Below are 13,376 nucleotides of genomic sequence, written 5' to 3'. Positions count from 1 at the left end.
TGGAGCTGAGATCAACTCTAGAAAAAGCAGCTACTGCAAATCTCAACTGAGAAAAGTAAGCTACAAAGATGTAAGTACCCCTCAGTCAGCACAGTACGTTAGGTTAGAAGAGGAGGATCCAGCTGGCTTCTGTCGTGGTTGAAGTGTTGCAGATCCTGTGTTCCTGGGCCTCAGTTGGGGGGGGATAAGAGGGAGGACGTCTGGCAATTCCGAGGTCGGCGGCAGCTACAGGCTCTTTTCAATTCAGCTGCACTTTTTGGTTTCAGTTACCGGCAAATAGCATCACAGCAGATCTTGGACACTGGATGGGCTTTCTTCGCTCCCGGAGTCCAGCACTCTGGTGAGGTGATGCAAGCTTGGGTTGTCATGCTTCGGGAGGGTCCTCAGAATCTTCCTGGACCTTTGGTCCGGCTTAAAGATGTTGCACTAGACTACGGATTTCTCGACCCTTGGCACTCGCTTCCAGCAGCAGCAAAGTATTACAGCCAGTTGGACGGTCTTCCAGCAAATTTCATCTCTGTGTTAGTTGGTCCCACTAACCCAAGGGAAGAAGTTGTCCTCTCTGCAGCTTCTCTTGTTGATTTGGAAAAGGAGTTTCAGCACAGCAGCCTTTTACGCATGTTTCTCCCATTCATGCACAGCCTGTCACTCTCACTGTCCTGCAAGGATAGCCAGCCAGCCAGCCAGCCAGCCAATCAGATCACTGTGCATTCATGTAACCAAGGAGGCTAATGACAGGGAGTTTTGGCTACCCCCCCTCCCTAACTGCTTGCCCTGCCAGACACACTGGAGCCAGAGGTGGGTTTCAGCACTTAATCCTGCCAAAGGCAAAACGAACAAAGGGCTCAAATCTGGTTTGGCGCGCAGAGTAAAACCCAAGAAAGACCTCACAAGCAAGAAATGGTGAAAAATAGAAGACCTCAGCCATTTTGAGGAAATGGGCTCCCATGGGTGCTATACTGCAGCTGAGGATTCGGCCTGCGGTAGAAAAGCAGAATGGTGGGAAAATTAAACCACTGCCACCAGCCATTTAAAGTAGTGAGGGGGGAATGGGGGGAAGAGGAGAGAAAGGCTCCTGCAGCTATGGGTTCTCTTTGATTCAGCGGCACTTTGTGGTTTCAACGCCTTGCAAACAGCATGGATGCAGAACAGATCTCCAGTTGGACTTTCCTTGCTCCCTCGGTGCAGGGCTCTGGTGAGGGGACTCTGGATCGGGATTTCCTACTTCTGGAGTGTCCTGAGGCGGCTCCTGGAGCTTTTGGCCATATTTGTTCCACTGCAGACATTGCACTCAGTTATAGACACTAGACACCTGACATTGGGCTTCTCAAGCAGTGGAGCGGCACAGCAAGTCTGTGATTGCGCCAAAGTGGAGTTCATCTCTGGGTTAGTTGGTCCCACTAACCCAAGGGAAGAAATCATATTGTCCGGAGCTTTTGTCGATACGGAAATGGAGGTTCGCACAGCAGCGGGGCTTCACCGGGCAATTCAAGGTTCAGGAGGTTGCAGCGAGCTTCTCTTCAAGATTTCTTCTTCTTCTGTTTCTTCCAGTGGTCGACTCTGCCTGTAGTCCCAAAGCCCTTGCCTTTTTAGCAAGTTTTCCCATTCATTCACAGCCTATGTTGTCAGACACAGCAGGGTGTCTGTCCTTCCTGGAGATTCATTTGGCCAATCAGGACTGGTTTTGTTGAGGCACACCTAGAGACAAAGGACAGGGGAGTTTCTGGTTACTCCTCACTTCCTGCCCTTCTAGACACCCTGGAGCGGGCTACAGTGCTGAAGGCTGGCCAAAGGCAAACCACACACAGGGCTCAAAAAGACCCTATGGAGCGTCTTAAGTGACACCCGTAAAAGCTTCTGTGAGTGTGGGGAAAAGGTTCCCGCTCAGAGATGTAAGGAAAAAACAATCAACCAGTAAAATCAAAAACATCTGGGGTTGACACAGGTCAGGAAGGTTTATCATTATGAAAATCGTACCTAACTGGGATGAAGCATAAAAATTATACTGTCTACCAAACAGTGCCTACCTGTTAGAATGGTAGTGTAATTGTAGTATTCCTGAAACAGAATAACTTACACAAGTGGTCAGGTACTTACTTGTAACATTGTTGGTAGAACTATAATATTCCTGAAACTGATTTAAGTAACCTGGTTAAATACCAATAGCGTTTGCTTACCTTGAATTACATAGTCATTCTGAAAGTCTAATGTGGTGTTACTGCCATTCTAAATGTGCAACGCTAAGGTTTACTGAAACCATGAACTGCATACTGCTATTCTAAATGTGGTTATGATTTGGTTTATTCACCTTTTTACCATAAGCATTGTATTGGTTTTTATAATGTTTGACTTCTAATAGTAATTACCTTCCTAAAATAATTTGCCTGTGTGTGTATATATATATATATTTTTTTTTACATCACTTTAGAAGTGTTTCTTTATACAATGTATATGCTACAAGTTCTTTGTACCTCTCTACAGCCCTCCCTGATAAGCCTGGCTACCATAATATCAGGTGGTACAGCCTTATACTAAGGGTTTGATTTTCTGTATTTCCCAAGGTATAGCTTTTTGAAGTCCCTTTGGTTGGATTTTAGAAACTGTCCTAACACTGCTACCCAACATGATTGGGGTGGCTAGGGTTGATTTTGGATACCCATTTGAACAGTAGGACAATAGCAGCAAAAAGGAAAATAAAATCTCTCCTTACCAAAGCAGAGCTTGTAAGTTTGTTTGGGATGACTTTGGAAGAAAGCCTCACTTAAAACAGGTTGGCGCACACAGGCCAGTAAAACACATATGGGCTACTAAGTCAGTCCACATTTTCTGACTTAACTGAATTTTATTTTTATTCTTTACTAAAATGTTAGACCAAGTTTTGGTGAGTGATGTGATACTAAACTCAAGGTGTGAACCGTAAAGTTCTATAGTTTTTGATTTGTGGTATACACATTTTCAGTTGAATGTTTGTATTCCTTTTGAACAGGTGTAGCAAGACGCTGACAACATTTACAAAAGTATTCCCAGAATGGCACCCACTTCATGCTGTACATGTTGCTCCCTGCAATAACTGCCTGGATCAGTCCCAAAGAAGAGAGATGGTTTTGGAAAAGTAAGTTTGACAGTTTTACAGTCCTTCATTTTTCATTACTGTTGGTGTTCCCCAAGGGTCAGTCCTGTGTCCACTTCTCTTCAATGTATACCCCTGCTCTTGGTCCTTGATCTCCTATGGCTTCTTCTATAAACATTGCTTATCACTTTCTGATCTTCTCCTTTTTCTGTTGGACTGTATTTCTAAATTATGGCCTGGTGGACAGATGTTTAGAAGGCCACCCTAGTTGTGAACAGGGAATCTCTGGGAGCTGTTTGCAAACCAATCAAGGTAGCATGGAGAGTGGTCAAGGCTGCGTTTTGGGAGAAAGTGAGTGAGTTCTGGGGTCCACAATGAGCAATTGAGTATTACACTTAGACAAGTATACAAAATACTGTAACATGTATTGGCCAAGAACACTGTTGGGGAGAATTCTCAGAAATGTGTTAATTCCCTTCTACTATAGAGCCCCAGCTCTTTTTTTTTTTTTGGACTTTAGGACTTTTGATTTCTAACCTGGAGAGAGTGAGACCTTTTTCACCCCACACTCTCGTATCTTTCTGTGATTTGGACTCTGTTTCTTTTGACTTTGGAGTCTGACAAACTCCATAGGCATCATCTTTACATTGACACACAGTGGCACAGGGAAGTCTTAGATTTCCCAAAAGTTTAAAACTTCTCTTGGTGAAACTGTTTCCAAGAGCAGTGAAATTGCCTTTACTTACATTTTTAAACTTTCAAGACCTAGCACACACTATCTTACAATAGGGTGCTGGAGGGGTTAATTAATATCCCTTTTGTCTAGTTTCTCATGTAACATTTGTGTTACCCTTTCTACAATTAATGGCTGGTGGTAGTGGTTTACTTTTTCCTACCATTGTGTTTATGCTGCAGTAAAGCACCCATGGGTGCCCATTTTGACAAAATGGCCCCATCATCTATTTTCGCCTTTTCTTGTTGGAAAGGTCCTTCTTGATTTACTGTGTGCCAAACCAGGTTTGGTCCCTTAGTCTTCGTTGGCGGGATTCACTTGTGAAGCCCGCCTCTGGCTCCAGAATGTGTGGCAGGGCAGGAAGCGAGGGAAGTGCCTGAAATTCCCTGTGCTTAGTCTCCTTGATTACAGGAATGCACCCAAAGGTGCACAGCCACCCTGCTGTGTGATTGACAGCTAGGCTGCGAATGAATGGGAGAAACTTGCTTAAAAGGCAATGCTTTTTGCTTGGAAGGCAGTGTCAACCACTGGACGAAGGAATCTAAAGAAGAACTTGGACCAGATGCCTGCTGCAACTCCTGGACCACTGGTTTGTTGGTGAAGCCCTACTGCAGTGCTGAAGCTCCAAATTCGACTGGCCTAGAGAAGATCTGCAAAAAATGGGTTGGTAGGAACAATCAAACCCCCCCCCCTCCCTATCTCCCAGACAACCTCATCTGGAAATCCTCTTAGGCTGACTGTACTTCCATTGCTACTGCAGGAACTGATTGCCAGGGAGAGGAACACCAGAATCGAGTGACTGTCTTTTAAGTGGGACCAGAGCTCATGGATGATCCTCCAGACTCCCATGAAGGAGGACTGACCAAGCCTGAGCCACCTCAATAGAGTGCTGGACCCCAGACCTCAGATGCAAGTAAAGTCCAGAAGGTATCTGAGAACCGCGTTGGTGCTTGTTATTTGGACTTCAGAAAAACTGTCCCAAGTGCTTAGTAAAACCATTCATCTGAGGCAGTACAAGACTCAACTCATAGTATAATGCTGTACCACCTGAGTACATGGTAGCGCAGACAGAGCAGCCAGGCTTAGCTTAGGAGGGAGAGAGAGCTGTGGAATAAGTACACATGAAATTGTAATACAAAGGATCCAAAGAAACACTGAAACACTTTGTATTGTAAAAATAAAGGATTTATTTAAATACAGGTAGGCCCAGATAAATCTAGGGGTAAGGAAGCACGAACACATATGAAATCACAATATAAACGCACTATAGTTGAAGGTACACGGACCAAAGTATACACCTTATTTGGAAATGGCTAACAGTAGTTCTAGGTAAGTCAAAACCTTTTCATACACATTCAGTATAGGTCACACCTATTCTTGGGGAGTAAAAACTAATGGTTACTTTCACAATTACATTCAGTAATGCAAGGGCAGTAGACCCTTCCAGTTGTATAATGATTCTCCGTTCAAATCAGTCAACTGGACAATATACTTTTTTTGAATAGTGGAACACTTATTCTAGGTTCAGTAAAAACCTATAACTACGTTTGTGATAAGTTATACTCAATTACAGATGATTTTGAGATCAGTGACACACAGATATAAGCAGTAACTCTTGTAACTTATTTTCGGATGAAACACAGCTAATCCAAGGTAAGTAAAACCCATATACTTCTTATATCACAAGCAGTCCAGGTTAGATCTTTCCCAGCTATAAGGATAACTGAAGTATGACTTATCAGGGAATGTTAGAACCACAGACTCTAGGTTCGATAGCACAGGGAAAGTAAAACCCAATGTTACACTTAACTGAATGACTGTTATTCTAGATGGGCAACAACCTAATGCAGACTTATTCTGGACAGGCTAGCATCAAGTCGGGGGAAGCAAGACCCAGTTGGGGGGGACACTCATGCAATTATCCTCAAAGGACTAATCTGGTGATACTGACAGCTGGAGGACACTCATTCAATTACCCTGCTGGAATAAGCTGGTGAAACCAACACTTTACTTTTGGAAGAGGTACAACCTAATCGTAGGAGTGTAATATACTGTCACATCTACTTTCTATTAGACTGGCAAAACAGTTGCTAAGGAAGACAAGATGTTAACCATACTTTTAAGAATAGTGCATCACAGATCCAAGGTGAGTAAGAACTTTTGTAACTGTTCACTCTTAGAATTACAGTTACCAACCAACTCTTTACAAGTAAGTTACCTTTAAACACTTATTTTCTTTTCTAGGCAAAAGTCCCAATCTCTTAAAAGTATTTCCCTTATTCTTTGAGCATGAGTGTGCTCCGTGGCATAAGGGGGGGGGGGGGCACTAGGACTAGTGACCAACGGGCAGTGTCAGGGTAGGTTCTCCAGTAGCAAAAGTCAGTTACTTAGAAAAACTGGGCAAACAGGTGAGTACTTCACTACTAGGGTTAGAAGAGGGTCCAGGGGCTTCGAAGAATACACCCTAGCAGGATTCTAGCAGTGGGACTGGGTGCACTGAACGGGAGACCTCCCCATCACAGGAAACAGTCCACAGCTATACAGAAATGCTAGCAGGTTTAAGGGAAGTACATACTCAAGCCCACACAGTACTTCAGCATTGAAGACTATTTTGCAGCAGGAGGACTTCAGGGTCTGCAGTCAAATACCCGGTGAGTGTATTCCTTGTCGTGCTGACTGAAAACAAGACGTCAGAAGGAACTTTGCAGCAGGTATCGATGAAGAAGGCTCTAGGCAGGGTTTTCACTCGCGGCGGAATGCGGTTCTGTGGATTTGGCACCTTTTTCAAGGAGCCCAAAAGACAGAAAATTGCGGTTGAATTCTCGTTGTTACAAAGATACAGCACTCTGTTAAGGGGACTTTTTGGACTCTATTCGTGTCTCTGGAGATCCACCAGGATGCCCACGAAGTTTCTGCAAGATCTGGAATTCGGAAGACTGTGCACCGCACAAAGGCTTGGGGTCCCAGGGTATGGGTGCATTGCAGCAATGCAAGGTCACAGCAACGCATGGGATGGCACAAAATGCAGGTCGTCTTGAGTCTAGTGGGTCTCACCATGCTCATGGTTGGAGTCCCCAGGTCGATTGGAAGGAAGGGCTACAGCAGGCTCTGGTTAGACAGCAGGCTCTCCGGTCGCTGGAAATCGTTTCAGGCACTTTTCCTTTATCCTCTTCGGTTTCGGTTTAGTGGTCGACTTTTCTTCAGCTTCCAGGTTCGCAGTATTTATCAGTAACTACAGCGCAACCTCTGCATTCTCTCCTCTTATTTTACAAGGGGCGATCTGGTTGTCCAATAAGGACAGCCAGCCCCCCACTGGGATTTGTCCCCATTCAGGCAAGGCGTAGGACAAAGGGCTGGGGAGTTTTGGACTAGTCCCTCGCTTCCTGCCCTCAGACTGACTGGAGCCTGGGTGGGGAGTCCAGGAGACTCCCGCTGAAGATAAAAATCACACAAAGGAATTTTCTGCGCTGGATGTCGGGGGAAGGAACAAGAAACGACAAACCACAAACCCTAAAATGTAACAAAAAAAGATGGGCCAAATGAGCACCCTTGGGTGCCTGTACTGCAGCTGTGAACATAGTCCACGGTAAAGGTGCACCAAATTAATAAAAGGTATCGCTGCCACCAGCCATTGAAGGTAAGCTTGTCCCTGTAACAGAATTGTTATAGTGTGAAAGGGGATACATTGCATCTCTGCAGCTCTCCACATAAGGTGGGGTGTGCTGGCTTCACAGAATAAAATGTAAAAGGGATTCAATGATCCTTGCTACCCTTGGGAACTGTAATTCACCCAAGGTTGCCAAATTAAAGTTAAAAGGGGAGCCCCTAGGGCAACCCAGCAACAGGCACTTATTGCCAATAAGTTGTTGAAGAGGATAACTTCAGAAAACACTATGCAGAGTCTTAAAAATGACACCCATAAAAAGAGTTAAAGATTCTGTGAGGTGGAAAAGGTTCCCACTCACTGAGGTATTAAGGAAAATTATCCCATTAGCAAAGTAAAAGGTTCTGGGGTTGACACAGGTCAGGATGATTTACCAGTTATGTGAAAATTGTACCTAACGGTGCTATTTGCGAGAGCCGTGAGAAGTTGAAACCATGAAGTGCCGCTGATCTGAAATTTGCCCATTGCTGCCGCCGACCTTCAATTCATAGTGCAGGCGTTCTTGTCCCCACGATTGAGGCCCATGAGCAGGATCTGCAGGCCTACACAGGAACAGAAGCCAGCTGGAACCAATTTCTGTACTGTTTTGTAAAAACCAAAGGTACTGTAAAACTAAGGGAATTTACCTCTTGTTGTATAGCCTTCGTAGTTCTCAGTTGAGACTTGTCTTGGTTGCTTTTGCAGAGTTGCTTGCAGCTTTGCCCCTCAATAGCCTCCCAGCTTGTGGCCCTACAGTGATTTCATTTTCTACAAAGACTTTTATAAAACATTGTGCAAGACTTTTCACTTCCCTGCAAGACGTGTTTAAGCTCACCTAGACTTTGGCTCCCTGAAAGAGACTTCTGTACTCTGACTTTGTGCTTTAACTATCCTTCAACAAAAGTCGCACATTCTATAACTTGTGTAGCTGAGAAAGGGTTAATTTACTTTGCATTGGGGGGGTTTCAAAAAGTATTTGCTTGCTTCATAATATTAGTTAACAATTGTTTTATTCCCAAAACCTTTTCTTTGACACCAAACTCAGTATTGCTCTTACTCCTATGTCCCGTCACCTTTCCTCCAAACTTTTGGGACATTCCGTCCTGTGGGACGGGACCGGAGCACTTATGTAAAAAAGCATCAAATTGAAAAATGTGTCATCCTCTCTTTACATGGGGGTACCGGATTCAGCTGTAACCCCGTCGTCCTTAGCTCCGCCCCACGCATCACCCTTCAGTCTTTTCTCTGCGCGGTCGGGGCTGGACGCACTAGCATCACTGGGAAGACCTTTTTTCTTCCTGTTGTCCTTGCCTGCTCTGGTTCTGCGGTCGCGTAATCCTCAGTCTATGCCGGAGAGGCTGGGATTTGCCACTTGTTCCTCTTGCGAGCGTCTCTTCGCTATGGCGGATCCCCATTCTCTCTGCTCGGAGTGTCTGGGACCTGATCACCTTTGGGACTTGTGTTCTTCTGTGACTCCCTTTCGGTCCAGGCACTTCAGTGTTTTCGTCAGTGGGAGGAGATCTTCCAGAAGGTTCCTCCATCGCATTTCCTGCTCTTCATAGAAGGAAAAGGACGCCCAGTAAGTTCATTACTTTTCAGGACACCCCGGCCGGGGGACTCCTTTCCGGGGTCCTCCAGGTCTGGGAGGGGCTCCAAAAGCTCTGCTACCAGGGTTCTCCCTGAGGTGCATCTCGGGCCTAATAGGCATACTAGGGTTTTCTCCGAGTATTTCCGTGAGGGGCCTGCCTTTACTGGATCATGATCCACGGTTCACCGATCAGGTGCTAACAGCCAGTATAGTGGCGCTGGGGTGTTGGGTACCGGAGTTCGCTCCGAGGTCGCCTTGTCAGGAGCTTCCCACACAGATACAGGAGTGCGCCCTGAGGCCTCTTGAGTTTTTATGTACCGAACCACGGTTCGAGGCCCCTCTCGGGGGAGCTATTAAGACCGGACTCTGTTCCGAGTTTCCTCTTAACGAGGCTAAGGTGTGTACCAACAGAACTGAGAGGCCTGTGAAGGTCTTGTCTGTGGTGGATTCCTAAACTTTCCCGCCCTCGTGGAGTCACCGGTTCTGTTGAGGGGGCACAGGGAGAGGTCGTCGACCGTAACTCCTCTGTTACCGGCATTGCCGAGGTTCCTCCTTTGGAGGCTATTCAAGGGACTGGATGTCTAGTAAACATCCGATGCCCCATAGTACCGGCTCTGCCGAGGATCCTTGTGTGAAGGATAAAACTGCTGTCAAGTCCCTAGACCAATATGTGGAGTCAACTGCCTCATCTACACATGTGACGCAGTTCTCCTCAGATGTTCACAAAATGGCAGGCCTTCCCCCATGGTTTACGGTGGCCATTTTGGATACTTCCCTCAAACCGACGCTACAGTTGGCGGTGCTGGGAACGTTTTTTTCGGTGGACAACCTTTTCCACACAACAGTGTGAATCTGTTCCGCCCTTCCTATGACTGGCGTGCTCAGATGCCACTACCACATTCGGTCTCGCTTCCTCGTACATCTGCCCCATTGGTCTATGGAGACCCGGTTGGTGGCAGGCCCTCTTGGCAGCCCTCCTCACTGCATTTGTGGGGTTATGCTCCTCATGAGAGGCCTCTGCCCACTCCAGCGCCTAAGGTCTCAGTGGAGGATGCCTTTTTTGGGAAATGTCATATTCTAATGAACTCTGATCCAATGAAGGAGTACTTTAAGGGCCTCTTTAGGGAAATCTGCCCTCAGACTACGTTGCCTGCCCCGACAGTTCCTGTCACAGCGCCTGTCGCCCTGGCAGCAGCACCTCCTCTGCCTCCCGGCCCCCTCTGGTTCTTCAGCCTCTGCCTCCGTTGTCACCGGTGGACAAGACTCCAGCAGAGTGTGATGTCAATATGATGCCATTGCAGTTGGGGGATCCGGATGCTCTAGACGACCCGTTGGCAGATCAGGACCGTGAGGACCAGCCGCGCTCTGTCCGAGCATTTCACGACCAGGTACTGGACAGTCACTCCTTGACATACAAGTGCCTGAGGCACCCACTCCGCAAGAACGGGTGCTTTTGTGGCGTTAACCTTGTCTCCAGAGGAGCGCACAGGCCTGGTTCTTCAGAGGGATATACTGGCCGAGGCCCGCAAGGTCTGGGATAAACACCACACCGGGCTGCACGTAATAAAAGGATTGACGCCCGTTAGTCTTCACACCTCTGAGGAAGTAGACTTGGCGTCATGCCCACTCCCATCCTCGACGTTGGTAGCAGCTGCTACTCTACAATCCAAGCCGGCCTCTGCGTCTTCCACAGCTGCAGCTCAAATTCTGTCCCAGGAGGACATATTGCTCGATTCCTTGGGCAAGAAGATTTTTGCCAATTCGGCGCTGCAATTGCGTCAGGCGCACGCAGAGCTCATCCTGGCGGCGGTGAGTATGAAACTGGAGAGATTTAGCTGACTTCCAGGAGTTAATTCCTGTTGACAGATTAGGCGGCTTGTCAGACGCCAGGGTGTTGGCGCAGGATATGCTGTGCACCATGTTGACACCTCAGCTCGTGGCCTCATGCTGGGGGTGGACACCTCTCGTCAGGCTTGGCTTCATGCAGCAAAGTTTTCGAAGGAAGTCCAAGATAAAGTTCTGGACCTGCCTTTTGAGGGCAAAGAGTTTCACTCTTCAACGGATGACGAGCTCACCAAGACTAAGGCGAGCACGCAAACTGCCAAGTCTCTGTCGCTGCTCATGTAGGCCCCAGTCAGAGATCGGGTCCCTATCTCGATCCTCTTCATGCTTCAGAGGGTTCCAAGACCGCAGGTTGCGCAGGACTGATGCTCCGCCGGGTAACTTCTGCCGGATTCAGCAATGTGGCCGTTTTTTCTCTTGGTCGTCGGCCTCCTTTTCAGGGACTGCTGAAAAGTCTGCAAAATGATATTTTTTGGCGCTCGCACGAGACTCCGGTGGGAGGACGAATCTCGCCTCATCTGGAGGCGTGGCAAACCATCACTGACGACCGGTGGGTTTTGTCCATCGCTCGGTGGGCTTCCGCTTGACCCCCCCACCCTAAAATCCTTCCTTTCAGCAGTTGGGGACGCCCTCCCTTGGAGCTGAGGTCCAGAAGCTTCTGGATCTCAAGCAGTGGAACCTGTTCCCCCTAGTGGAACGATGGGAGGGCTTCTGCTCTAGTCGGTTTACGGTGCCAAAACCCAACCAGGCTGGCCTGTGCACCATTCTAGACCTTTCCCAGTCAACCTTTCTCTTTCCCAAGAGGAATTGGCTTATCCCCTGCCAAATAGTCCTCTTCAGAAGAGCGACTGGCTCAGTGTTGTGGACCTTCAGGATGGTTATATGCAAATCCTGATTTGGAGCCCGCATCAGAATTATCTGCGGTTCTTGGGAGAGAAGCACATCCAGTTTGGAGTGCTCCCTTTTGGTCTCAGCTCAGCGCTGCGTGTCTTCACGAAGATGTCAGTCATCGTGGCCTTTTTAAGGCTACATGTTATTCATGTGTATCTGGACACCTGGTTTCTGCGCAGTGCCTTGACCAGTGAAGTCTCGAGCAATCTTCAGTCTCCCCTTCAGCTCCTTTTCAGTCTTGGGCTGTCGGTGAACTAGCGGAAATCCTCCATGACGATCTCTCAGGAACTGATAATCCTGGGTTTTCGTTGGAACACGATCGACTGCAGAGTGTACTTGACGGTGGACAGGATGGTGGATCTGTTGACCACGTGTCGAGTCTTAATTCAGTCGGAAAGCCTGACCGCCTGGTGGTTCCAGAGGCTTCTGGGTCTCATGGCCTTGTGCGTTCTTGCTCTTCCCCTTGCGCATCTCAAGATGCGACTTATGCAGTTGGCTCTTCGAAGCAACTGGCTTCAGGCAGTGGACCCGGACACCAAAATGGTTCCGGTTCCACCCAGCATGATGACAGATCTCCTATGGTGGTCTTCTTCCAGCAATATGTCGGTGGGTGCGCCTTTTCAGGAGCCCTCACCTCAGGTGACCATTATGACGGACCCCTCCCTTATTGAGTGGGGTACGACGATGGATTATCTCGAGCTTCTGGTGATTTTCCTGGCGCTCAAAGCTTTCAAGCCAGGGATTGTGAACAAAGTGATCAACATCCACACGGACAATGCGGTATCAATGTTTTACGTCAACAAGCAGGGGGGTACAAGGTCACCTCCCCTTGTAGATCTAGCCATTCAGATTTGGGAATGGATTCAGCAGTGTTTGGCGGTACACATTTTGAGCCAGCTGCATGTAACAGCAGGTTCTCTCAGTCGGGGATCGGTGGTCGGCTACGAGTCGGAGCCGAACACAGAGATCCTCCCCGCCCTTTTTCACCATTTGGGCGCTTCAGTAGTGGACCTCTTTGCGAGCTCGTCGAACAGGAAACGTCTTTATGCTTCCAGGAACGGGCTCAGAGCCTCTTCCCTGGTGTATGCTCTCGAGATTCCGTGGCATAATGAGGGCCTACGCCTTCCCGCTGATTTACCGGGCGCTATGCAAGCTCAGGAACAAGTCGAATTGCACTCTCCTGTTCATAGCCCCGTGGTGGCCAGCCATATTCTTGTTTTCGGAGCTTCAGCATCTGTCGGTCTGCTCGCCGATCAGGCTTCCGCTGATTCCCAACCTGCTTCACCAGAGTGATCAGCAGATGTGGCACCTTCCCCACAATCATTCAGCTTGGCGGCCTGGTGCCGGAGTTCAAATCTTTAGAAAGATTCAATTTGTCTGCGGATAAAATGTGTATCATCCAGGCGGGTAGAAAACCTTCGACCAGGTCTCAGTATAGGAGCAAATGGCTCAGTTTCTGTCACTGGTGTTGAGCAAAAAAGCTAGACCCCAGAGAAGTGCCATCGACACAGTGTTGTCCTTCATTTCTCATCTGGCAGCTTCAGGCATGCATGTCTTGCAGGACTTATTTGTCGGCTATTGCCGCTTATCTATCTTCGGCCTCTTGCTC

At 47.7% G+C, this 13,376-nt stretch overlaps 1 protein-coding gene across 4 annotated transcripts in view; it reads left to right on the top strand.

The window, feature by feature from the left end:
- USPL1 (ubiquitin specific peptidase like 1) overlaps positions 1-13,376 on the top strand; it is a 462,937-nt gene that overhangs the window by 209,923 nt on the left and 239,638 nt on the right. For all 4 annotated transcript variants that reach the window (XM_069639225.1, XM_069639224.1, XM_069639223.1 and 1 more), the window contains one exon: positions 2,987-3,112. In XM_069639225.1, coding sequence (XP_069495326.1) covers positions 2,987-3,112 — 126 coding nt within the window. The remainder of the gene's footprint in view (positions 1-2,986; positions 3,113-13,376) is intronic.

The sequence above is a fragment of the Ambystoma mexicanum genome, chromosome 7q, assembly GCF_040938575.1.
Source record: "Ambystoma mexicanum isolate Mex_15411 chromosome 7q, UKY_AmexF1_1, whole genome shotgun sequence".
Classification (NCBI taxonomy): Eukaryota; Metazoa; Chordata; class Amphibia; order Caudata; family Ambystomatidae; genus Ambystoma; species Ambystoma mexicanum.
Note: the sequence above shows the minus strand (reverse complement) of the source record. Positions and strands in the feature narration are given on the sequence as shown.